The 25,534-nt window shown below is 46.0% G+C and overlaps 1 protein-coding gene across 5 annotated transcripts in view; it reads right to left on the minus strand.

Moving 5' to 3' along the window:
- slit1a (slit homolog 1a (Drosophila)) overlaps window positions 1-25,534 on the minus strand; it is a 74,969-nt gene that overhangs the window by 41,006 nt on the left and 8,429 nt on the right. For 4 of the 5 annotated variants that reach the window (XM_037465386.2, XM_037465390.2, XM_062566476.1 and 1 more), the window contains 3 exons: window positions 23,695-23,766; window positions 21,524-21,595; window positions 19,976-20,047 (listed from right to left, as the gene is read on the minus strand). In XM_037465386.2, the coding sequence (XP_037321283.1) occupies window positions 19,976-20,047; window positions 21,524-21,595; window positions 23,695-23,766 (216 nt within the window). Of the gene's footprint in view, window positions 1-16,027; window positions 16,184-19,975; window positions 20,048-21,523; window positions 21,596-23,694; window positions 23,767-25,534 lie in introns of those variants that run through there. The other variant, XM_037465391.2, reaches the window with a different exon arrangement.

The following is a 25,534-nucleotide window of genomic DNA, read 5'->3' on the forward strand; positions in this document are numbered from 1 at the left end:
GTGGTAGTCTTGCCATTGGCCCAGGTACACCACCTATTAATGTGCTGAAAAGGATTTCAAAATTAATTAATTATCAACATTTTTTCAGAGAAGTTTGAAATTTTCATGCTGCTTATTTTTTCAAAAGATTGCCCATAACTCAAATATAGTCAGCTCACTATTATGGAACTATTTACATGAAACGCGAACTAGTACTTTTCGGTCATTTTTAACCAGATAAATTGATTGCCATCTTCGACAATTGACTAATCATGTCTGCTTGGATCCATTTCGTGACAGCAAATAATGAAAAATAAGGAAAAAGTTCTGCAGTGCAAATGACTTAACTCGCTTTGTTTTACATAAAAAATAAACCTTTGCACTATCAATCTTCATCAGCATCAAAAATACAATACAATAAAAAAAAAACCTGGGTTGTTACATTTTCATAGTTAAAACCATTTCACTGCCTCTGGTGTAGCTACTTGTGTGGGCTCCATTGCTACATGTTTTTAAGTTGGGTAAGACGTTGGAAGCAGCTGGGAGAGGGAGCAGGGAACAAAGCTGTCTCAGAATGCGGGAGAACATACAGAGGATACACTGACTGTACACTAACTATTACATGAGCAAAGAGTCAAAGGTCAAGCACCGGTCCGCTGGTACGGCGCAGTTGTGTCTTTTTATGACAGGTGTGTGTGTACATGTCAGAGGTCAGTAAAGGCATTCATGAGGAGATGAATACATAACTGCAGGGTCTCTGAGCCTATGGAAATCTTCTCATGAATATTCCATGAGGCTTTCAGGAAGGCCTCACTCGCTCTGGCATCGCTACTAACACATTTCACAACCACACACAGACCACAATAAACAATGCTTTAATGCCGTTATTTTCCTCCGCTAAATGGTATGCTCACGATCATGCTCATTTTTCTCTTAAATGTTTTTTTGAAACCGTATCTGTGTGCTTATTTTCATGAACAACGTTACGTTTTAACAACATCTGACACCTGTTGTGTGACAAGAGTTGCATATACGGTCCTGTTCCTTGATTTATGCAGCTCTTTGTTTGGATATCCATTTAAACTAAAGCAGACTTTTTTGTGGGCTATGGCAACTTTCAGAGAGAAAACTGGATCAAGTAAAATTAAATGAAAGTGATTCAAAGCCTCTGAGCTAAAATGTTCTGACAACAGTGCTTTTAATTAACTTCACAGCAAAAAGTAATTCTACCAGACGTAATAATTTTCAGATTCAATTTCACTTAGGCCGCAAGTCAAAACCAAACTTGAGTCTGCAGGTACAGGTGTATGTGTCAGTGTGTGAAAATACTAACGTTGAGATGACTCCATAAGTGCAAAGCCAGAAATTGCAGAGGTGCTGGTTGCTAGGAGACAAAGGGTACTCAGCTGGAATTGTGAGTATACCTTGATGGTAGTGTTTCTTTGTTTCTTTCTATGTGTTTGTTTGCAGCCATGCAAATGTGTATGTGTGTGTTCTGTTTGTGAGAGCAAGCTGACAGATGAAGAAGAGGACAAAGGAGGAGTCCTGAGAAAGAGCGCTTAACAATTGACATCAGTGATGGGTCTGGATTTTTAATACGTCCTGTAAGCTGCTCTGGAATACCCTCATCCTCCCACACTGACAGCTGATACGCAAAATGGGCAGAGGAGTGGGTGAAGCAAACCTTACAACCACATAACGATAGAAAAAGACCATTTCAACTGGTGGATATCTGCTTCTATGGCCAACCACATGTTTACAATAATTAATAATTAATTTTTTATTGCAATTCCATTCACCACAATAAAAGAGCAGATATTTAAAAACATCAGCAAATGACACCAGAACTGCACACATGGTCTGATGCCATAAAGTGCTAAATGATTTTAGTGTGATTCTATTCAATTCAAATTCAAATAGACAAAATCATTTACAGAGGGTCTGCATGTCTCTGCAAGGGACATTACCCTCTTGCTTTCCTTAAAATATGATAATATCAGCGTCAGATGTAGCCCTGGGATGTTTTCGTTAATGAGTAAAAAGCATGGAGCAGCAGATGTGATCTGGAATGATCAGGAGATGAAGATGAGGCTTGAGAAGACTGCCTCTCAGGGTTAATGAACCCTTTCAGAGGTGCAGCTGTAAGCATGGATTTTTACCACAAAGGCAAAGCGTGCACACACACACACACACACACAGATTTATTCAAAGCATCTCTTTGTCTATATAAGTGTACTCCAAGTTTAATAAAAAAAATATATCACTGAATTAAGGAAACAGCATTTCCTTTTCCGGACAGATAAAGAGTCCAACACAAAAGAGGCCGAAGCGAATCCATCATCTTCTACGAGCATTAGCATAAAGACTGATTGCTCCCCAGGTCTGCGAGTGGCCTGTTGGGAGTAATGAATGCATGCCAGTACAGTTAGCATCCTGCCACCAGCCAGATGAGGAACAATACCTTTGGATAAATTACTGAAACAATGACAGCTATGATGGATAAGTGAGAATACAATGGCTCTTTGTTCCATGTGTGTAAACACTGAATCGAGTCCATTGGTTGGAGTTGAACCAACATGCCACCGTGCCGGCCTGTGTAATCTCATCTCTGACAGCATGCGTCTTTGTGTGTTCTCGAGAGCAACTTCTCGGTCACTTTATTGTCATAAGTTCTGCATGAATGACGAAGCATAGCCCGGGGCTGAGATCATGCATATTTGTGGCTCAGTGTGTGTGTGTGTGTGTGTGTGTGTGTGTGTGTGTGTGTGTGTGTGTGTGTGTGTGTGTGTTAGAGGGCCTGGTAGCCCCTGAGGAAGCTGTGTTTCACAAAGCCAGCCTGGTACTCACTCGAGGACCAACTGCCAGAGCAGGGGGCATGAAATTAAAACTCATAACCCAGGAAAAAAGGGAGAGGAGAGAGAAAGAAGGGGAGTGCAAAAGAAATAAAGGATAATAAAGATGCAGGGGAGGACGGGAAATGATGGGCTGGTGAAATAAAATCACCCAACTCAAAAAGGAAACACAAGAAATGTACAATGTTATAGTGGAAATGTGATTTGCAATTATAATGCTTGCCCAAATTCTTTGATATCATGTTGCATCAAGGGGAAGAAAAGAGATCTGAAAAAAAAAATCCCACAAGAAAGACCATCAACTGTTTGAAGAAAAAGTACTGCTGACCCTCAGAACTGCAAGTAATCTATCTTCATATGTGTTGACTTGCCTTGTTGCCAGACACACATTTGGTTTGTGTTTCTTCAGATGGCAATAGATCACCCCACTGGTCTAGACTTGATCAACACTGAGGCTCTGCACAGATCTGACACATACATGCACAGACACACACTCTCTCACACACACACACACAGACATGTCTATGTATGTCTTCTCTACCATTTTCAACTCTGACCTCCAGAAAAAACAGGAGGCCCCAAAAGGCTATGATGGATATTCCAGACACATGGAGAGTGTGTGTGTGTGTGTGTGTGTGTGTGTGTGTGTGTGCGCCTCTGTGTTAGTACACATTTGTATGCTTACCTGACAATGCCACATCCTGCAGCTGAACTTTCTATTTATTTTCTCTTTGTGTGTTTTATGGCCCAAGCTGCAGAGCCCACTAGTGAAGGAGAAGGTGTTTACTGAGAAAATAGTGCAAACACACACTGAGCCACAGACACACACGGGGTGGGAAAAGGCAGCGGATGTCCTCTCTCCGAGATACCTATCTCCTCCTCGCCGCAACCTTTCACCCCAACTCTGTGAGTCAGGCAGGGAGGGCCCTGAGCGTGACCGATCCATTAGACCCCTCTGACAAGGATGAGGATGACATCTGAACCTCCAAAAGGCAGGGGAGGGAGGAAGAAGACGAATGGGGGGGGGGGGAGGACTATAAAAAAAAGCTGGAAGAAAGTAGGCTGTGGAGTCTGATGGGGAGGAGCTCCAATATGAGCAATTAATCGTAAGAAAATGCCTTATTTCCCAAAAGCTGGGGAGATAGGGGGAGGAGGAAGAGGAGGATGGGACTTTAAGGATGAGTGAATGAGTGTGACAACCCTGTCTGGAATGCCTTTGTCTGCATAGGCTAATATTTGCTCCCGGATTTTGCTTTTTCCCCTTCTCTTATTTGCTGTCGAAGGACTGAAAAGGCAGACAGGCAACGGGTTACCTAGTAGCAAGACCTTTGTGTGCATTTGTGGGCTGCCAGCAGGTTCCCAAGCAGCAGGTGGTGAGCAGCAGAAGCAGAGTATCGTTTGCTGCTACTTTGCCATTAACCCTGCTAAGAACCACAAACAAATGCCAAACATGCACCAGAAAAGTGTGTGTGTGAGGGAGAGAGAGAGAGAGAGAGAGAGAGGGAGACTAGGAGGAAGGCATACAAGATGCTCACACTTGGTGCCAAGGCCCTCCTCATCCCTCCTTCCCCATCACCCCTGCTGGGGAATCCAGGGGGTTTGCGGCTCCTGGGTGTCAGTCTCACAGCGGGGGGCCGGTCATGCCAGCGGCACTTTGATGTCTTTGTGGAGGGACTCCGTGCCTCTCATCCACGCTCATTAACTTTGTCACCGACCGATCAGCGTGAGCCAGCAGAACGCTGCGCCGCATCAAAATTACAGGCAATTTACCGCTCTGGGTCTGGACTGGGCCTGGTATCGCTTTGAATGAACAACACACCCGGGGAGACGGAGAGACGATAGCACCCTTTTAACAAGAGAAGCAGCCTCATAAATGCAAGAAGGATATTGCTCCACTTAACCCCCCCCCCCCCCCCTCATAGGGCTCAGAGTCACATCACTTTACATCCTGCATTTCCCCTGTTTAATGATTAGGAGATTACGACCCCTCTATCTATTTGCACCTACACGACAGCCAGACAGAGAGCGAAAAACCATGTGAGCAGTTCAGGCTTGTCTCTCACAACATGACCCACATTGTCAAGCTCAAGCACTTTGCACCTTAAAACCACTTCTACATTCTCACGCCTGCCTCCTGTGTCTTTTATCTACCTCTCCATTTTTTTTCATTGCCAATCTTTACTGCTTCTCCCGGCTCGGTGGTGGCCTGCTACTTTAGGTCAAGTGGGGCAAATGAGAATCTTTATTGCAGTCTGGGAGAAAAGGATTATGCTGTTAAGAGGGAACATACAATCTTGTGTTTTTCTGTAACCCCATCCGCCTATCAATGGGTGCCAAGTGACAGCACTTGGACACCACAGCACTTAACATTCAGCAGTTTAGTAGTTTCCATGTAACATAAGCCAAAGTCAAATAATATATCTGAAGATGGAATATGTAAACAAAACTAAAAACGACTGGGTGTTTGATGGCATTGTTACACCCGCATGATGATATATTAAAAAAATATATTAGTATAGTTTTTAATTATAGTTTTTGAAACTAAGAATAAATGAGATGGATCCAACAGTAAAGTGGCACTCCAGTTGTTGCATTCACATGGAATCTCTCAAAACAAAACACACATAATTCACAGGACTACGTATACACAGCATGTGCACAAACAAACAAGTTCTCAAATGGCAACGTGCAGTGTGCGCGCGCGCACACACACACACACACACACACACACACACACACACACACACACACACACACACACACACACACACACACACACACACACACACACACACACACACACACACACACACACACACAAAGCCTCATCTGTAGAGAGCTCATCTGTACTCTAAATATTTAAAAGGCTATTCTTCTGTCTGTAATTAAAACCACTGTAGCATTCCAGAACTGTATCCCCTTCCATCAACCCATTCCTCTATATCTCTCTGTCTCTCTGTCTCTCTCTCTCTCCTCCATCACCTTCCTCCTTACTCCATTCTGACCTTTGCTTCAGTTGCTTAGATATGGGATGTATGAACTTCTGCAAAGAAACTATGAGACTGTGGAAATCCTTTGTGCAACAACGTCTATCTCCTTGACACCCATAAATCTCTCTCTCTCTCCCCCCCTTTCCCTCTCTCTCTCTCTCTCTCTCTCTCTCTCCCTCCCTCCCTCCCATGGGTGCCCTCGCCACCGCCGCCTTTCATTTTCTCCCACAGCTCCTCTAGGATGGCATCGCTTCATTTACCGTAGGCAGAAAGTAAAAGGTCAGGTTTTGTCTCCAAGGAAGGCAGTTGTCCCTCCTCAGGAGAATGTAGTCTGAGAGGAGTAATGATATATTAGGACGGCGCGCAGAGCGAACACAGGAACCGTGAGTCAGCGCCAAACACTGTTTGCTTGGAGAAGTCACGGGCTTCCATCGTGCCCGGGCCTGCGAGGACACCGGAGGTAAATCCTCTCCCTGCCCAACCGCTTCCTCCCAATAGAATTTGCCAAAATCCTGCCTTTATCACCGTGTTTGCTCTGCTGAGCTCACTAATGCTCTCCAGCCTATCTCACAAGGTAGGTGTTTATATGCATGTGTGTTTACTTTGGCCTTGCAAAGCAATAAGAGCAATAGGATGAAGGCCTGGGAGGTGGAACACACACTTGGAGGCTCACAGGGCCGACATGTTCCTGGAGAGGAGAGCAACAGCATACATACCTCGGCTCTCGCATGGCGCGTGAGAGTGTGTGTGTGTGTGTGTGTGTGTGTGTGTGTGTGTGTGTGTGTGTGTGTGTGTGTGTGTGTGCGCGTGTGTGCGTGTGTGTGTGTGCGTGCGCTGAGTTGTAAACAAGCACTTCTCATGAAGTTGAGATGGTCTACAGAGAGCTGCTCTCATTTCAAACATCATTTATTTATCAGCCCCCTGCGTGGGACAGACGCACGCAGTCAAACGCGCACAAAGTGACAGAAATTCTGCAGTTTATTCCGCCGCGCACTAGCGATCAACCCCGTTCCCTCACCCTTTCCCTTCCCCCCCCTCCGTTCCTTCCTTGAAATCGAGTGTTTTGTCACCCAATGCTGCGTTTCGTGCAATATTCATCTGAAGGAAGAAATCTCATCTCACACTCAATGAATTTTCATAAACTCAGTTAGCTCCTGATTGGTAAATGAAGGGGCTACAGGCTTGACACGCATGCACACGCAAAAATACACAAACGACCCCCATTATCCAAGCTTCGGGGCGAGAGCTTTGTTTCCTACCATTGGAATCTGACAGTGATTTATGGAGAAGGGGAGTCACACTACACCCTGATACACACAGCACAACAAAGCAAGGTTACTGGCCCAAACAGGGGGTACAAAGAAAGGTTACCACTCCACCACCAAAGCTCCACTGACAGCGATGCACGCCGCGGTCCGGCGTCGGCCCCACATGGGGCGCCGCCCAATGGCTGAATTCAGCTCACCCACCGAATGAACGCGTTGGGCCACTTTCAATAAGTTGTTGTTGATGAATGCCATGGATGTGACTCTCGCTGCCTCCACACTCAATGATTCCTCAATGATTCCCAGGGAAAAACAGCGTGAGGTTTTGGAAATATAGTCGAACGGACTCTCCCGGTGTCATACTTTGAGTCCAATGTCTTAACGTGCCACTTTCTGGAGTCATTTTCTGCCGCATTAACACTGCGGTTTTTGAGGGAGCGTTGAACCCCTCGAGAGGCCAGACACGCCCTGCCTCTCGGCGCAGGTATGCCCCCCCCCCTCCGCAGCACCAGGCTTTCTTCTTTTCCTTCTGCGCGGGCATGTCAGATCATCTGCTATCGGTTACAGCTCAGGTGAAGACAACACATTCCTTGCTGATTGTTGTTGAGAGTACGAGGCAGAGATTCAGCCGGTAATCTGCAACACTTCCCCTTTGGTTGGGGAACACACACGTGCAGACCCTTCAGGGGGGGGGAAACCGATGCTCGAGGGAATGCTTTTTTTTTTTTTCAACACAGCAACCACGTACCATTTTTTGCAGCGCGTTGTATAATCCATTCAGAGTGCCACTTTTGTTGTTGCTTTCATTCTTGCCAGGACAAAACAGAGGGCTGTGATTGCCTTGCACTGTCAGGACAGGGCGAGGAAGATATAGGGGGAGCGGGACACATGCATGTGGGCCAGAAAGAAGAAGAAAAGTTTAGGTGTCCCAGGTGTAAAAAGTGGGATAAATGGCACGAAACCGTTCCTGGTGACTCACAGACACAAAACACTGACAGTGAGTCATCCTTTGTAAACCTTCATTTGGGGGTAAGACACTGTTTGCTGGTTTTGCTCTCAAGCAGGTGTGCTCTAAGATCTAATTAGTGCTAATTAGCGATCCGTGCTTTTATGGACACATTTCATTTCTTCAAGCAACCCTGGCTGACTCAAATCAGTGCAAGTAATCCGGGTAATGACCAACAATGTTATTGAATGGTTTGTGATGGTTCCCCAGCTTGTTGTTTTTCTTAAAGCGATTTGTTTTGTGCTGACGGTGTGTAACGTTAGCAGTGTTGTTCCGTTGTTGGGCACCGCTGATCCAAAGGCTCAGGGATGCACGGCAGATACTAATGACCTCCGCGAGACAGCCCTACGCTGCCATCACGCCGTCGTATGGACTAAGCTGTAGAAGCCCGACGAGAGAGAGCGATAAAGAGAGGGGGAGAAAGAAGCTAGAGGAATAAGAATAGAAGCTAGAATGTTGCTTTTTTTTCTAAAAAAAAATTTCTCTGTTTTATTGAGTGCTTTAGCTTTGGCAACAATAGTATAGGTTTGTTAGTGTGTGTGTGTGTGTGTGTGTGTGTGTGTGTGTGTGTGTGTGTGTGTGTGTGTGTGTGTGTGTGTGTGTGTGTGCGCCTGCGGGTCTGTTTGGTTGAGGTTTATGAAAGCAACTCCAGGGCTCTCCAAGGCCGGCCAGCCACGACCAGCTTGACGATTGAGGATCGGAATTCAGAAGGGCGGCTGACAAAGAGGCTCTCTCCTGGTTTGTAGGAACCAGAAACACATAGTCGGAAAGAAAGAACTAGTTGGAGAAAAAGCGACAAAAAGAGTGAGCAGGTGTGAGCGCATTATGTTACATTGAAATTTAAAGACAGCGATCTATTCAGGGTTGCAGAATTGCCGTTACAGTGGCTGCTTGTTTCTTTAATTTCCTCTTTAGAGCGATACGGCAGCTCTTGTGTTACTCAATAATTATGTTTTCTGGGATCCCCTCTCTCTGCCCCTCCCCCTCCCCCCATTTGACTGACAGCCCGGCTGCCTCCTGGCCCAGCCTGGTTGGGAGCAGGGGAGTGGGTGACTGAATAGGCTAATAAATGGTGAAGGAGGGGTTGGTCCCGCCCCATCCCATTGTACCAGTGCTGTCACGCCTGACCCTTAACCAAACACACACACCAGTCACACACACACTTTGATGGGTAACAATGCGCGCACACAACCTTGGACGTAGTCACACATATACACACCCACACACACACACACACACACACACACCTTTGCGTCACCTCTGTCAGCCCTGACCCCATACCAAATACCCAGGCTCCCCCCTGTATCCAAGGTGACCAAATGAGGCCCCGGGTATCGCCTAGCAACCATGGAACAATGAGCTCCAAGGAGACGGAATGGCTTGAGCAAAGGGCAGGCTATTCTCTGGAGATGGAGGGAGGGATGGTAGCCGAGGTGGGGAGAGGAGAGAACGAGGGGTGATGGGAATGGTGTTAGGACACATCTTTAACCATGTCATAAAAAGGGTGCCTCCATGGGAAACAAGCCTGTGCTTATCTAGCCCTGCTGCACGCCTCCGTTCAACTTTGCTCCGATCAGAGCCCTCTGTAAAACAAACAAAAACAATCCGACATCATCCTTTCTTTTTAACTTTGTTGTCACTTTTGCAACCTGCTGTTCCTTTCTCCACGACGAGTCATCTGCCAAACAAAATATCTTTACTATGCTATTCAGACCAACCAGGACAGCATTAACTTCCACATCCCCTACGATCAGCCGGGCTTTACTAATTGGAGTAATGACACCAACATCCTTAAGCTTTGACTTTTCCCCCATAGTGAAGGAAACAGTTTCTCAGTTCTCCATCTGTCTGCCCTCGGAGGAACAAGGGTGTTAAGACAGATGTATCACCATCTTTCAGCTGCCTACATCCAGTAACACAGTTAGGAAGGTGAATGGGGGTGAGATTGCCGAGGGGCCAAACGCAGCACAACACTCAAAACAGTTTCCATAGAAACTATTAGGAGCCATAGTAGGAAAAAATGAAAGAACGAGCAGATCAACAAACCCACCCAAATAACTGGCTCCCTCTGTAATCATTTCACTCGTTTACTCGTCACATATCCATCTTTGATCAGATGTCGGATCAGTATCTCATGCCAAAGTGTCAGGCAGTTAAAGCAGCTCCTGTTATTGGTCTCTTCTTGCACCCAACCATTAAAAGATGTTTCAACAATGAACTCATGAGAAACAGTTGAGCAGTGGTGAGGGAAGGAAAGAGAGAGGATAAATAAAATGCTGTCCAGCACCAGTCTGTTAGTCTTGTTCATGTGAAAACTCTTTGTTAGCAATGAATGGTCTCCTCTCTTTTACAACAGCTCTATGAAGTGGAACTTGGACGTATCCCCTCTGCTCACTCACACACACACACACACACTGACACACAATCACAGACTGTACCCTATTTTCAATTGCACAAACATAGCCTAACACAGAGAAATTATTGTATTCTTTCCTCTGTTTGACATCATTGCATATTGAATATTGCAATGTTTTGTGATAATCTAACTAGTGGTTACCTAAATGAATCATCAGTGACCATTATGTGCAACCCAGGCACAGATGAACATAGCAGCCATAAAGTGGTTTGATCTACAAGTCAGAGGTAATCCCCATCCGTTGGTCTAATGAAGGTGTCAGGGGTAGGGGGGCAATAATGGTGTGTGGCTATGCGTCACGGATTAATAGACACACCCAAACACACACAGATTGTCTACCCTGGTTAAATCCTCCAAAACCAAAGAGGATTTAAGGAGTGGCAATGGTCTTTTAGGCAAAGTCAAATCAAAGAGCATTAGACTTTGTTCAAATATCCCTCCCTTGCTTCTGTCTGTGGACGTATTCAGATGGCGTTTTTCTATCAAGTATTGACACACTCAAAGAGCAAGCGGAGCGAAGTGATTTAAAATGATGTTTGAGGTTGTCTGCCTGCCACTGATTTATATACCGTTGTCCTGCTTAAAGCATCTGACCTTCCGTGGCATGTAAATATCTAGAAAGGTCTCTAGGATAATGTATTGGACAGAGGAATGCTATAACTTTCACAAACCATGATGATTTCCCCCTGTCCTTTGACGGTATTGTGTGTCTCTATGGTTAGGACACTATTGACTTCATGGGAACTGTCCGCATCTGCAGGTCTGCTCCGGGCTGGAGCTGACCAATTACTCTTCTATCCCACAAGCCACAATCCACCACGCTGGTAATATCCACTCCACTCACACCATCAACACCCCCTCCAGCCATCGGCTTGATCTCCACATGAAAGGGCCTGCGAGCTCATTACCACAGCCCGGGGGCTAACCAGGGCCCTCCAGGCCCCCCAGGCCATTTATGAGCCACAGTGGATGGAGAAATTCAGTCAGGAGGGAAGCGGCGTAGAGAAAGAGAGCTCATCCACGGCTCGCCTCCCAGGCAGCCAGGTGTTGAAGCGATAGCGAAGGTAGGACGGCGTAGGGGACGGAGAGGAAGTGAGGTACAGTGGAAGGAGTAAGGGAGGGGGGGGGGGAGGAGGGAGAGGGGGGGATGAAAGAAGGAAAATGGTGGAAGCGGACATAGGGAGGAGGCTTTCTGCTCCAATCTCTGAGCCGTGTTTCATCATCCATAGGGCCCCTGTGTCACATTTAGGCCTTCTTTAGCAGAGTCCAGCTTTGAAGTGATAATGGAGCTTTTGGCTAATGCTCCACTGCAGGTGCCTCTGGCTCTCTCTCCCTCTCTGTGTCCCAGCACAGCCACATACATGAGAGGGCAGATGAGAATCCTTTCAAAGTAGACAGATGAGGCCAATCTTTCTTCTCTCTGCCTCGTTTTCTTTCTCTTGCTTCATCTGCCAACCCCAATTACTCCATCCCCACACTATTTATTGCTTCCCCGGCACTGACTGTCACTTTGAGGTCCTTCTCCCCCCCGTTAAACTAATTTTACCGCTTTCCACTCCTCTTATTCTTTGACTATTTTCTTGATTGATTTCTACACTGGATTTGGGTGGAAGGAATTCAAAGCTACCTGAAAAAACAATTTTAAGTTTACAAGGGAACTTTTCCGAGCTGTATAAATGATAAATCAGACGTGAAATAGAATATCTATGGCATGAAATTACTGCAAAAGATTCTTTGTCATTTGCTCCCGCTAAACAACTTCTCCTCTATGTTGTCCATCGTGCTCTGCATCCCCCTACCTCCCCTCTACCTCTCCGTGACTCCTTCTCACTCAGTTATCATCCCTCCTCATCGCCTCCTCGAAGGTGTCAGATTGGTGTGACCGCAGGCCCTGCTGCATTCACAATGCACAACAGGTAACACACTCACACATACAGTAGATCTGGCTGATTTTCAGAAGTAACACAAGTTCTTCTTGGGTGGGGCAGGTGTGTGCACTAGTTGAAACAGCGGGGCGGGGAAATCAATTCCATCCACCAGCGATTTCCTATTATGCTGTGCAAAGCTAAGAAGGAGAGACACCCCCTGCACAGAGAAACTCACTGTTTCTCACTAAAGCTTATCTCCAGAGTGGGCATACACATATGCTCTGGGTCTAATATGATCACCGCCTCATGCTGGGAGGCCAGCGGGAGCGGCTTGTCGAAGGGAGTGCATATTGGAGACAGATAAACATTTGTACTGGAATTCACTTTTTTTTTTCCTCTTTGCTGTGCAGCTCAATATGTATTCGAAGTGGAATGTGGGCAGTCTACTTACTAAAACAGACAAGTGTCTTTTGTTTACGGAGAAGTAGGACGTCTGAGGAGAGAGAGAGAAGAGCACAGAGACACAGGACAGGGGGTCCTGTTTGGATTCAGCACACATGTCCTTCTGAGTATCTTCATATGCCACATTACTAGTGACTGTAAATAATCAAATGTGGGTACACAGCTTTGTTTCAGTGCTGGAATGTTGTTGTTTTTTTAAACTCACTATACAGTCTAATAGTGTGTTTTGGCGTCAACAAGTAAGAAAGAAAACATGCAAATATTTTTGGTGTTTAACGTTAACCATACTAATGCTTCTGTGTAAATTAGTGGTTTATCACATGTTTGTCTATATTTTACAAGCCACTGTGAATTATAGAAAGAAAAAAATGAAACTCTGGACATATTGACAGGGCTATTCGGTCCTGCTGAGAAAAGTCATCAGAAGTTACTTTTTTGTAGCGCTAGAAATAATGGGGATGTTAAATGCATTATTTAGCCGTATATGCTACAGTTTTACAGCACTTGATGTGCTATTTAAGTCCACAACTGCCAATTAGCAGCTCTATAGGAGTTGAAGGAGGGAGGTGGTGTGTTCAGGCGTACCTCAACATACCATGCAGAAAGACAAACGCCGCCCCATTCACTTCGCCAACAAACATTTCTCCCGCTGAGATTCAAACCAGCAAACCTGTTGTCACGAGTATGCGTCTTTCACCGCTAGCCCGAAACCTCTTGACCTCATTAACCCCGAGGAGCACAAGGCGTCGGCCCATTTACGTTGAAACACTCAGTCAGCATTTTTTTCTAAAGTTTAGCTGCGGATTTTCACGGACAAAAGGCTTGGAGGTGTGCTAAGTATAACGCTCTAAGAATGGACCTGCTCACCACAGACAGAGACGAGACAGACAGCCCACAGTTCACACACAGACACACACTCATACAAACATATGGATATATAACCACAGGGAAGAGGAAGGAGTTCAACCTAAGACTCTCCTTCCAGCGGATAGAGGGATGGGTCTAAAGCCCATAATTACATATGCACTCGCACAACTAAAAATCTCTTTCCATGTGAGACACCACACTTTTCCCAAGCCGTTGGATCAGACCTCACTCAGAAAATGTCCTTGTTGAGGTGGATGGAGTAAAAGTGCACTGGCATTTTTGTGATTTCATTTGCATGTGCGTGTTTCTAGGGAATGATTTGTCTTGCAGTTTGTATTTTTCTTTTTAAATCTCACCGACAGAGGCTGAGAGCACAGGAACGGGTTGGAACAACCATTTTCAGTGCGCGTGTGGAACTTCTGCTTCTTCCTGCTTCGGAGGACGTTGGGGAGCAGTTTTCCGTCCCCCCTTTCTCCTTGAAGAGGGGAGAGGTTGGGTTTGGGTCTGTTTGGGTCACATCCAACGCTGACATCCATAGTCTCAAGTCAAGACCCTAACAGCTCATCAAAAGAGATTTTACAAAGACACTAAAGTCTTCCTGCTAACCTCCTCAGACACGACACTTGCACACGATGATCCAGCACAGATATTGTTGATCGATACCCCAGATCCTGAACAGAACCCTAACGAGATGGACAGATGCACCGAATGAGGGAAACACCTATTGCAGGGAGATTGCACCCTATTAAGTTTGTGATGAATGAGCTGGCTTTTTTATTCTGATGGCATTCTCAAGCCATGCTCCTTCGGCGCCATTATGCACACGCACACACACGCACACACACGCACACTAAGGATGTGTTCAAACACACTTACAAACACACAAGCTGAGCAACCCGACTAGCACTATATGGGTTGTTATTCGTGGCTGGAATCGCAACATTCCATAAGCCCCTGCTGTGAGATTCCAGGGATTGTGTGTGTGTGTGTGTGTGTGTGAGAGAGAGTGAAAGGACATGAGGGCTGCCTTTTCCTCCCGTTTGTGTCAGTTTCAATCTGTACCAGTCGTCACAGAGGCAAAGTCTCGGCGGTGGCACAGAGGGGAGGAGGAGGAGGCCTCCTCTGACAGCTCTGTGAGTAAAATCCCTGTGTGTGTATACTGATGACGGATCTAGACCACACTGTGATGTCTTATTCATGCCGTATCAATTCATAATGACCAGACCAGTCCCCGATGTTAAGACGTACGTGCACCCGCACATACATGTGTATAATTGGGACGGTCATCGCAGAAGAACTGTGTGTGTGTGTGTGTGTGTTAGCTTGAATGAGCATCAGAGGTGATATGGGTGAGCATGTAGAGCAGTGTGTACCAGACGCCGCGCACACACACACACACAAACACACACACACACACAAAACAGCACTGATGTCCCAGCGCTTTGGTGGGAATATTTAACAAGCTTCAATCCATCTGTTAAATTATTCATGAGGAAGGACACAGAATCGTTAGTAAATATAAACACTGCTGATTCTCTCCTGCTTTTGCCACAACTTTGCTCCTGTCTTTTGAACCCTTGACCATCTCCTTCCTTTTTTCCTATGCCTTGTTCTTCTCCGATCTCCATTTTTTTTCTCTCCTGCTCCCTTCATGCTGTGGTTGTGAATATTTCAGATGGCAGAGTGGTTTTTAAATTACCCTCTTTTGGCATCCACTCTGAGCATTTCGGTTTGGTCTGCATCTCTCTCTCTCTCAAACGGTGCGACTCGTTAAGAAAACAGCGACAAGCCATAAAAGCCGCTTTTACCAGCTGACAAGGACATGGCCGGGAAGAGGGAGTGTTAAGGCCTTCCTGGTATTTTTTGGTTGGCCGCTAGGTCAGATATACCATTGCAAAAATAATGTTAAAAAAAGTTAAAGAGTACTTTAGCCCAATTTAGAAAAAAGCTTCTACAACAAATACCTTTGGTTTCATCCATTCAGGTTTTGAAAAATCTGCCTCTGTATTCTCTCCCCGAGGAGAATGAGAGATTTTTGTTTTTCTCTAAATAACCCGCAGACAAAGTTGAGTTTTGGTTCTACAAAGACGACATATGTTACTGTTCTTTTATATTAATAAGTATACCTAAATGTAACGGTATTGAACCTCTTCAAAAAAACAATGATTATACATTTGGGTGATTCAACTTTTTAAGTAGCCACTTTCTCTCATGCAGGTATTTCACTGAAATGAACTTTACGTCTCTGTCAGTGTTTACTTAGTGTCAGACAACCACTGTCAAGAAATCAGGATGTCGGCCATCAATGGCACAGAAACCTACTGATGAAGACGGGTTGCCATGGGGACTGCTGCCAAGTGGGGGCCCAGGCAATCCTCCGAGGGAGAGACCGAGCACGTCGAAGGAGGTCATTCATGAGTAGAGACAAAGAGAAGGAAACGACAAGACCAGCTTGGGCCATTAACAGCCTGCCAGACACACACTCATGCACAGACACACACACACACACACACACACACACACACACACACACACACTGGGCAGTATTGTACAAACACTTAAAAGAAGTCACAAGAAGGAAAAAAAAAAACTTTCAGCCAATCATACACAAAAAGTCAAAAGTTGAAATAGTTAATTTGCTGGCTTTTGGAACACGACAGCGAGTTTACAAGTCTATCAATGTGTAGCTATGCCAAGGGAGACACACAAGGTGCCGCATGTTAACAAAGTCAAAACACGTAGCAATACTAAAACAGAGAGATGATTTATAGATGTAATGATAGTGCACATTATTTATTCTAGACCTCCTTCCCTCAAAGAAGTCGTTCTTCGCACACTGAGCTACCGTTCCCTAAGCATCCAGCGATCAACAAACAGAAAACACAGCTTCGCTCCAACGCAAACACTGAACAGGCAGTTCTGCATCAACACATAGCCGCTCTTTTATCTGGTCAAAGCCATACGAAGAACGTAATCCCTTGTGTGTGTCTGCCATCCACACATTAGCACACACAGATGTAATTATAGTGTTATTCTTTGTGTGGTTGTGCCTAATTGGTGTTATTTACATTTCCCCTCTTTTTCTATCTCTTGTGCGAGTGTGCGCATATGCATGTGTGTCACCCAGCCAGTGTTCCGGCGTGTTTGGTTGGGGTTTGTGTATATCAACACACCAGTAGTCAAGCATTAACACGGAAATGAAAGATCCTTAAGAAGGGTGAGATTCCCTCTCTCCCTCCTACCTCCTCCATACCTACCGGGGAGATGTCTCTCTCAACCGCCCCCAACCACGTCAATACTGCTAGTTAGCCATCAATGACAGCAACACCCCTTCAAACAAGCTGTTGTTGCTGCCATTTGTTTGTGGCAGCAACAAGCAAGCAAGCATTAACCCTCACCCCCCCCCCCCCCCCCTCCCCTCACCATCATCTCGAGCACAAACCAGATGCTATTCCCCTGGGGCCGGCTATGCAGGCTAACTGCTCTGCACCTCCACCTCCGCCTGCCCCCCCCCCCCCCCCCTTCCTTATCCTATCACCTATCCCTCTGTTTCGCCTCCTTCCCGCGGTCCTTCCTTCCTCCTGCTCTCCCACTACGAAAATACACTAATTACAGACGTGGATGAGTAGATTACAGATCTGAAGTGCAGTGGAAGTGGGATGAGGAGAAGTCACGGGCACTTGGCTGGGGGGGCAACAGGTTGTTAACAGTGATGAATGCAACTCTATTTTCACTGTTATTGTTCGGCGGTGTTCTGCGCCGCCCCGCTCACCTCAGCGCTGCCTTTCCCATGCCTTCTCATTGATGCCATCCATCACAGGCAGCTTTGACTTAACTCCAAACATCTATAATCATCTCCAATCAATTCCAATTATCTCGCCTCGGCCCCCAATGCATCATTGTCACTGGTGTCTCTCAGGCATGGGGAGAAACAGGAGCGGGGGTGGAGATGAAGAAGTAGACTTTTAGAACAGGAAGCACACAACGTAGTTCTGTAAAATGTTGTTGTGCGCTTTAAATGATTTGTTTCTGCACATGAAACGAGACATGCATAAATGGATTTAAATACACGTGGGAGTATGTATGTTTTAGTAGCCAATACATGTTTTAGCTAGAACATTTGCATTAACTCTCTGGTCCCTTTAGTGTCATGAACTGCATGGGAGTGAATAAAAACTGCTCATTTACCAACTTTTAACCAACTTTTGATTGGTTAGCTTTTTTAGAGTAACAATCTCATCTGTTACCCCTCCCGCCTCTGTGCCCCACGTCCTCCTTTATGTCGGTTCACTCTGCGGGGCGTCTACCACTAAACGCCACTTTTGTTGCACAAGGCCTTTTCTCCAACCCTCAGTGCAGAATGAGCAAAGGCGAGGAGTCAAAGAGGCGCAGGGGAAGAGCGTAAAAACGAGAGAAAAGAGGTACGCGGGCAATTAATCCTGCGTCCCAGAGAAGAGAAACCATCTGGGTTGGCTCTACACCTGAGGGCAGCCGGGCTTTCACGTTGACCTCTCTTGTTAGGATCATAAAGCCATTGTGGGTACTTTGAGCAAGTGCAAAGAGACACACACACACACACACAAGAAATAGCGCGTGATTCTTCCTCTGGGAGTTGAGAACCTTTTAAGTCCATTAAAAGCTGCAAGCGGGAGAGGACAAGGCTGTAACCTGACCGCATCAGACTGGAACCAGAACCTACGGTGCAGGCCAGACGCAGCGCTCTGCAGTTAAGACACACACGTTAGGAAAAACCATTGTCTTCTACCGCTGATCCTGATCCCACACAACCAGACCTTAACAAGCACTAAAAGACCTTCACAAAGTAGCCTCTGTCATTCAAATATGTCGAGGATAAAGATTGAATTATTTTCTATTCCATGGCCCTGGATTGTACATTTGCTTTCAACGGGTGAAGAATGTATGCCATTTTCGCACTTGAAAAGCTTTAAGGTCCATTACGGTTCCTTTTTATCCAGCCAAGGATAAAGTACAAATGAGTGTACACCCAGACACATAGCGAACCGATTAAGCAATGTTAAACAAAGTCTCATTCTCCAGAATGTGGCAGAAAAAGCGAAGGGGAGGAGCTGGGTTAGCGAAATCCTCCGGCTATTGGCAGCGCCCGCTGCTCCAGATGAACTTAATCACGCTCGTTCAAGGCCATCCGCTGGTCTGGAAGGCCTCAGTCTGCTCTTTGTCTGTTCCGAGCAGACAACGCAGCGCTGCTCCGCGGGAGTGAGCCACAGGCGGGATGGCCTTGCCCCCCGGAGGATGTCGCTTTGCCCCTCGAGAGCCACAGGCTGGTTTGGGCAAAATAATAGGTGACGTGAGGTTGCAGCCGTAAGTCAGTGAGAGACTCCAGATGATAAACAGATGGAGGGGCTGAGGACAGGTAGGGGTTGGTGGTACCACTCTGTGGGATTGAAGGGAGGGAAATGATTTTTCCACATCCCACTAGTGCATTATTCACAGATGCTACAGATATCTGAACTGGAATAATGGGAGCTGGAATGATCATCTAGCAACAAGGACACTGATTATCTTGTAGAAAGGACATAAAAATGTTTTTTTTTCGCTTTGTTGCAGATGTGGTTATGAATTTGGGATTACTGAGGGATCTTCTTACTGCACTGGGCACATGGGTGCGTGGATGTGTGGGTTTGAGACAGTCCTCGAATGGCTTTAACAAGTGGAGAAGATGACACATCTCATTCCTATGATGGAAACATACGAGTCCACTGGCAGAGTGACTTTTAAGGACTTCTCGTGTGACATAAAATGACCTCATTAAGGTAACACAGACGTCCTTTCACCTGATGTGTCTTTCAGCTCTAGTCCCGATGTCACAACAACTTTCTGTCACACACTAGCCCAGTGAAACGCTATGACGCCGGAAATCCTAGTCACTGGCACCAAGGCTAAACGATGTGCCAGTGACTAGGTTTTCCACTTATACAGTTCATTTTATCTTGCAGACAGCAACTACAGTGGAAATCCCAGTGCACAGTTCACCCGGTACTTCTGAGTGAGAATGAGACCTGACGGCATTCAAGCAAAGTGCAACGAAGCTTAACTTTTCGTTAATTGTGTTTAAACCCAAACCAAACACGAAGCCAACAGTCATCAGACTCGTTGAGATCTCGATGTGCGGTGATTTGTTGAGCGACGCTGGCAGCTTGCATAATGAAGACAAGACAAAGAGAGGCGGCATGTTAACTCACGGAAACCAGAAGGCTGTGTGCTCGGTTGCAATAAGAAAAATGTACTCACAGTCGCGACAGGGCCGGGTTCTTCTGAAACAGCAACTCGGGAAGCTGCTGCAGTTGATTACGGTTCAGCCGCCTGCGGCGAGGAAAACATACGATCAACCAGTGAGCCTGTGTGTGTGTGTGTGTGTGTGTGTCTATGCGTGCGTGCCCTTGTGTAGGCTGTGAATAATTTCTGCTAGAATCGGCTTAGCCACAGGCTATTGTGTTTCAGTGCGCTATGAATGTCACATAAATATCCAACCGAAAGTTCAGGGGAATTAAACTTCTAGTCAGAGACAGCGCCGTAAATTATCTCCGCACAGTTAAATTGCAACGCTGCGCCTTGTAGAACTCGGTGCTCTGCTGACTTTCCCAGAGTAACAGGAGAGCAACATTTCCACTCTAACAAGTGAATTACATCCACCAGTTATCGTGAGCAGGAAGAGACATTATCTGGGGTGAACTATCAAAACAACGTGTTTTCAAATAAAATTAAGAAAAATCGGGGGAGCCTATTCGAGGAAGCACTGACAGAAATTGTGGTTGGCAACATGCTCCACGTCAAACAGCAAAGGGCCAATACTGGCAGGCTTTATGCAAATAAATCAATTAAGTCAATGAGGAACAGACTGTTGCTAATCTGTTGTAAACCACAACTCTCTTCTCCCTGAATGGCCCATCGGAGGCACATGGGAGGGAATGCATTGGCTGTGGCGCAGAGGTGGCTGCAAATCTGAAAGGCAGGCAGCTGCCATTCCTGCGGACACATTCAGACAGATGTTGGGAGCTGAGCCACTCACTGTACACACCGAGAAGAGTGCTTGGCCAGCCCAGTCGGAGATTTAGTGTGTAATGGGCATTAATGGTCTTCTGCCACTCCTTTCAAACTGAACTGTACCTGCTGCTGGGGTACAGGCTTTTAGAACGTTTAAGTAAGGAGCCGCCTAATATCCTCATTATTCTCGCACATGGATGCGTTTCCCAAGTGTTTGGGATCATCTGAACATGCAGGAGAAAAGGGAGGGGAGCTGAACTCTGCCTAGTTTGGTAATCTTAGCGTGGGCTCCAGATTGGGGGAAAGTCTTTAAAAAAAAAAAAGTGTGCATGACGGCATTGGTGTCCACAAAGTCATCTGCTGTGCAGGTTTCCACGTGGGGAGCACCATTGATTTGCCAATGAGCTGATTGAGGTGTGGTTGACTGTTTGTCTGGGCTTTCCCAGCCGTTTTACAAGCTGTGGAGGAGTCCTGGTGCTGTCCAGATGAGCCGGGCTCTGCGGTAGGGGAAGCCTCTTAAACCCACATATCCCACTGAGGGCATTCCTGTCAGGCAAAGGTAATAAAAAAAACTATATTCCCAGCCCACGCCGTACCCTCTCACCACCATCCGACCACAATGTAGAGACAGGAAAGAGCATCACACTTTATATACCATTCTGCTCTCAGTCTCATTGAAGACATACAAATATTGAATATAGATCAGTAAAGGCATTTTTATTTGAAGTTGAAGAAGAAATAGAAATGTGTTATTAATGGTCAGGCCATCTACTGACACCCTTGGGTGGTACTCACAGTCTCTCCAGCTCCTTCATGTCATCAAAAGCCCCGCGCTCAATCACAGTAATCTGATTTTCCATCAGCTGCCTGCAGAGAGAGGACAGAGAGAGGACAGAGAGAGGACAGAAAGAGAACCTCAGAGACCACGTGATACACTGCGGCTTTGACTTTTTTATGAGTCTGTAAAAGGTCACTCAGGCTTTAACAAAGTAAATGAGGCTTTGGGTGGCGGGCCTTTTGCAGTATGTATATTATATATTACATGCGGGCACACACACACCCACACACACACACACACACACACACACACACACAGAGGGCCGTGGTGTGGACTGAGGGCACAGTGTGGAATCTTGGCAAGAGCGGCAGCATCCAGGAAAGTATCTAAGATACTTGGCGATCCATGGCGTGTGGGTCCGGACTCGGGTGTGGTCCAGGAGTGTAGTGGCTGGGTGGAGACCAGATGAAAGGTACACGAGGGGTCGGGAAGTTTAAGAGGTGGGAAACTGAGGTGTGCTCTAAACTTTTTACAATTGGCACAAGCAAAGGAAAGTGGACTGTGTGTGTGTGTGTGTGTTCAGGTTGAATGGCAGAGTCGCAGGCCGGAGATCAAGGCTATCGGGAATATAAACATGGATGCATGCAAACATACACAAAAACAAGCAGGAACACATCTTTTCCTCAAATACATTGCCAAAGCTAATGCACAAAAAAGAGGTTTGGATGCTTTTTGGAAGTGTTACAATAACACAGGGTGGGAAGGGGAGGAATACGTCCCGCAGCTTTAGATGCAACAAGAGCTTCCCTTCATTACCTACACAACTGTTCTGTGTTGAAGGCCAAGCTCTCATGTCTCCTGTGAGGCCTCGCCGCGCTGCAACTCAGCAGTCTGGGCTTCCTCCCCATCGAATATAAATGCTAATCATCGCTCGCACTCCATAAACATAGAGAGAAAAGTGCAATTCACCTCCGATCTCTTTCTCATGAATTTAGATGGAAGTGAATAAAATTGTGATGAGTTTTTTTTTTTTTTAAATGAGAAAAGTTTTTTTACAGACAGTCTGAAGGCACAAGGCCTGCGGCTTTTTCTATATCTTTTCTTTCTACTTTTCCATTGTTGCTCCGTTGTATTGCCTTCCCTTTTACTCACGCACACACACACACACACTGCTGGCTGATGTAGACCAGCCAAGTAGCCAGAGCCAGACAAATGGCAGTAAATCAGCTGTGTAGATTTAACACTGACAGGATAGATGGCAACTGACTGTAAAGATAAACTTCGGTTTCTTTGTGAGGGTTGCATAAAGGTCAGATTTACACCCATTGTTAGTCTAAATGCTTTTGCCCCACGGATGTGGAGTCCACAGAGACAGACTTCCCACGGACATGCCGTGCATAAATCCATACGCGGTAATCATCCATGTATTTGGCTGGCGTTTCAAATAAGCTAGCCCCGTGTGCGCATGGGCGCACAACTGCAGGGAGTTGTTTGCGTCTTACTCGCCAGTAACAAGCAGGCCGACGTGAAGTCGTTTAACCTCCACGTGGGAGTATAATGCAGTGCACGGATTGGAGGAAGAGGGGAGACGAGGCTGGGACGGAGGCGACCGGGGGATGGGCGGGTAACGGTGACACTTGAAAACATTGGGGCTTCGCTGGGTGGTGGGAACGATGTGCAGCTTGTGTTACATTTAAAACGTCTACACAGGTCCCCCTCTGGCAGTGGCACTACTCGGATGTGTGTGCGCCTTCACATGCACACATATAGACACTTTAACAACTACTTAACAACCTGTGCTGTTTAAAGTGCTGTTTAATTTCAACAGTGATGGAGTCGATGACTTCACCTTAATGTGTTAACTGTGTACACATTACATGTTGATGTGTGTGAACACAAGGCAAGTGAGTATGTGTTTGTGTGTCTGAGGGACAATAAGTGCTACTACAACATACAGAATACAGTGAGACAAGTCCATTACGTATCTGGCTGCAGTCCCCCCAGTAGCTTAATGTACTGTGGAGTAGGGCTCTCGACAGAAGCATCTCCACTTTACCGGGTTTATGCTAATTTGAGCAGCAAGGCTGTACAAGTTGTGTGATCCAAGGTTAGACACAGCTCAGGTATGCATGAATAGATGAACAGACACACATGCAAACATCTCCCCATCACACGTGAAGGTACTTACAAAACTCGGATGTACTTGAGTCCAGCGAAGTCACTCTTGGTGATGCGTGTGAGGTTATTCCCGTTCAGCTCCCTGCGAAGACAGACACGCAATAACATGAATAATTCATCTTTATTCTCTCTCTGATCCTCAGCCTGACGACTAAAGGTCACGTTGGTACAAATGCATTTGGACCCACTGATGCCCGATTGCCTGCGTTTGAATCTTATCTGGAGCTGTGCATCGTACACAACCACACAAATATCTACAGATGTGATGTTATATTGTGATTGTTATATTGATATATTGAAGGGTGGAATCAGAAAGCTTGGGTTCAGTTCTTATTCCACTGGGAGATATTAGGTCCTATTAAAATGGAGCACACATTTGCTGCCTGTTTGTCTTTCTGTTCCAGCCCTCTCCCACCAACAGCCACAACCCCTCCCCACCCCCTCTCTTTCTCTGTCTGCCCTGTCCTTCTACTATTGGTGAGGATTAGCAGGAGCCAGCGGAGGGGATTTGGGAAGGGCCACAAGGCCAGAAAGCTAAGTGCTGTGGATTTAATGGAAGCAGGCTCCCTGCTGTGAGCTGGCCATTGCTGCTAAAGAAGAGACTAAACAGTTGAAAGGGGAGAAGGTTTAAAATGTACTGCTGGGTCCAGTGCAAGTAAACAATCATCTGACGGCTGACAATAATTATTTATAAAGGGCGATCAGTTTGATAACTCTAAATGCTGCAAGGTACACCTCCGTACAGGTTTATAGTGCTCTTTGTTGCTGCAAAAGATTCATATTTAAAAGCATTAGCAGATTCTATTTTGATAGAGGTGGAAAAAGCAAGTGTTTCTCTGTGCTACTGCACAGTTTTAAGCAATCCAGACTACTCTGACTCTCCCCAACCCCCAAACCCAAAGCACAACCAAAATTTTAAAAAACGGTTCCAAATCGACGCCGAAAGCGCTAGTCTCTCTCGCTCAGTCACTCTCTCCTTCTCTAGTCTAATGACCACTCGAGGGACCGAAGCGCCGCGCAGTCCGAATGAGAGCGGTCATTATAGACAGATGGTGTGAGTGTGTGTGTCTGCGTGTACACAGGTGCATCGGCAGGCCAAGCGACGGGGCCACGGGAAATATATAATGGACTGGGCTTCATTAGCCTGGGCTCCCATATAAACATGTGGTGCTCATTACAGGTGCTTACGCAGATAGGCGCTCGAACACACAAAAACAAATCCGGATTCCAAATTTCTTATCTTCAGGGTGGTCATTGCGAACGACACACGGAGGACATTAAAAAGGAAGATTAGAAGAGTGAAAGGGGGAGAAACGCGGTTAAATCGAGGGCTGGCAGAGCGAACATGTTGGACTATGACCTACACGTAAAAAAAAGTGAAACCACGCTTTTGACCCCCCGGGAATGAGGTATTGCTTTGTCCCGTAATAAGAGACATGATATCGTTTCTGCATGTACTCTGCAGTCGACTAATTGAATCCGTTATGCAACAACATCTCAAAGTGTTTTGTTAGCTGAGATCTGGTAATTGAACCAACCTCGATTTTCCTGGAAATGTCTTCAAACGGTGATGCATTATCCCGCTGAAAGCAGCCGTCTAATAATGACTAATGATGATCGAGTCAACCCGGTTAATATAGTCGCCACTGTGAACCATTTGTTTCAAGGACTGATGACTTGTGCATGATCCTTATCCAACTGGTATATTCAGGAAAGAACATATTTAGGAATATATATACGTATATATATATATATATATATATATATAGTGTTAAAGCTCCGGGTGCTTGACCCATCTGACGATGTCTGCCGACCCATGGAAGTATTCTCTCTCAGGGGGAACTTGCCAA

This window comes from Pungitius pungitius, chromosome 13, assembly GCF_949316345.1.
Source record: "Pungitius pungitius chromosome 13, fPunPun2.1, whole genome shotgun sequence".
Taxonomy (NCBI): domain Eukaryota; kingdom Metazoa; phylum Chordata; class Actinopteri; order Perciformes; family Gasterosteidae; genus Pungitius; species Pungitius pungitius.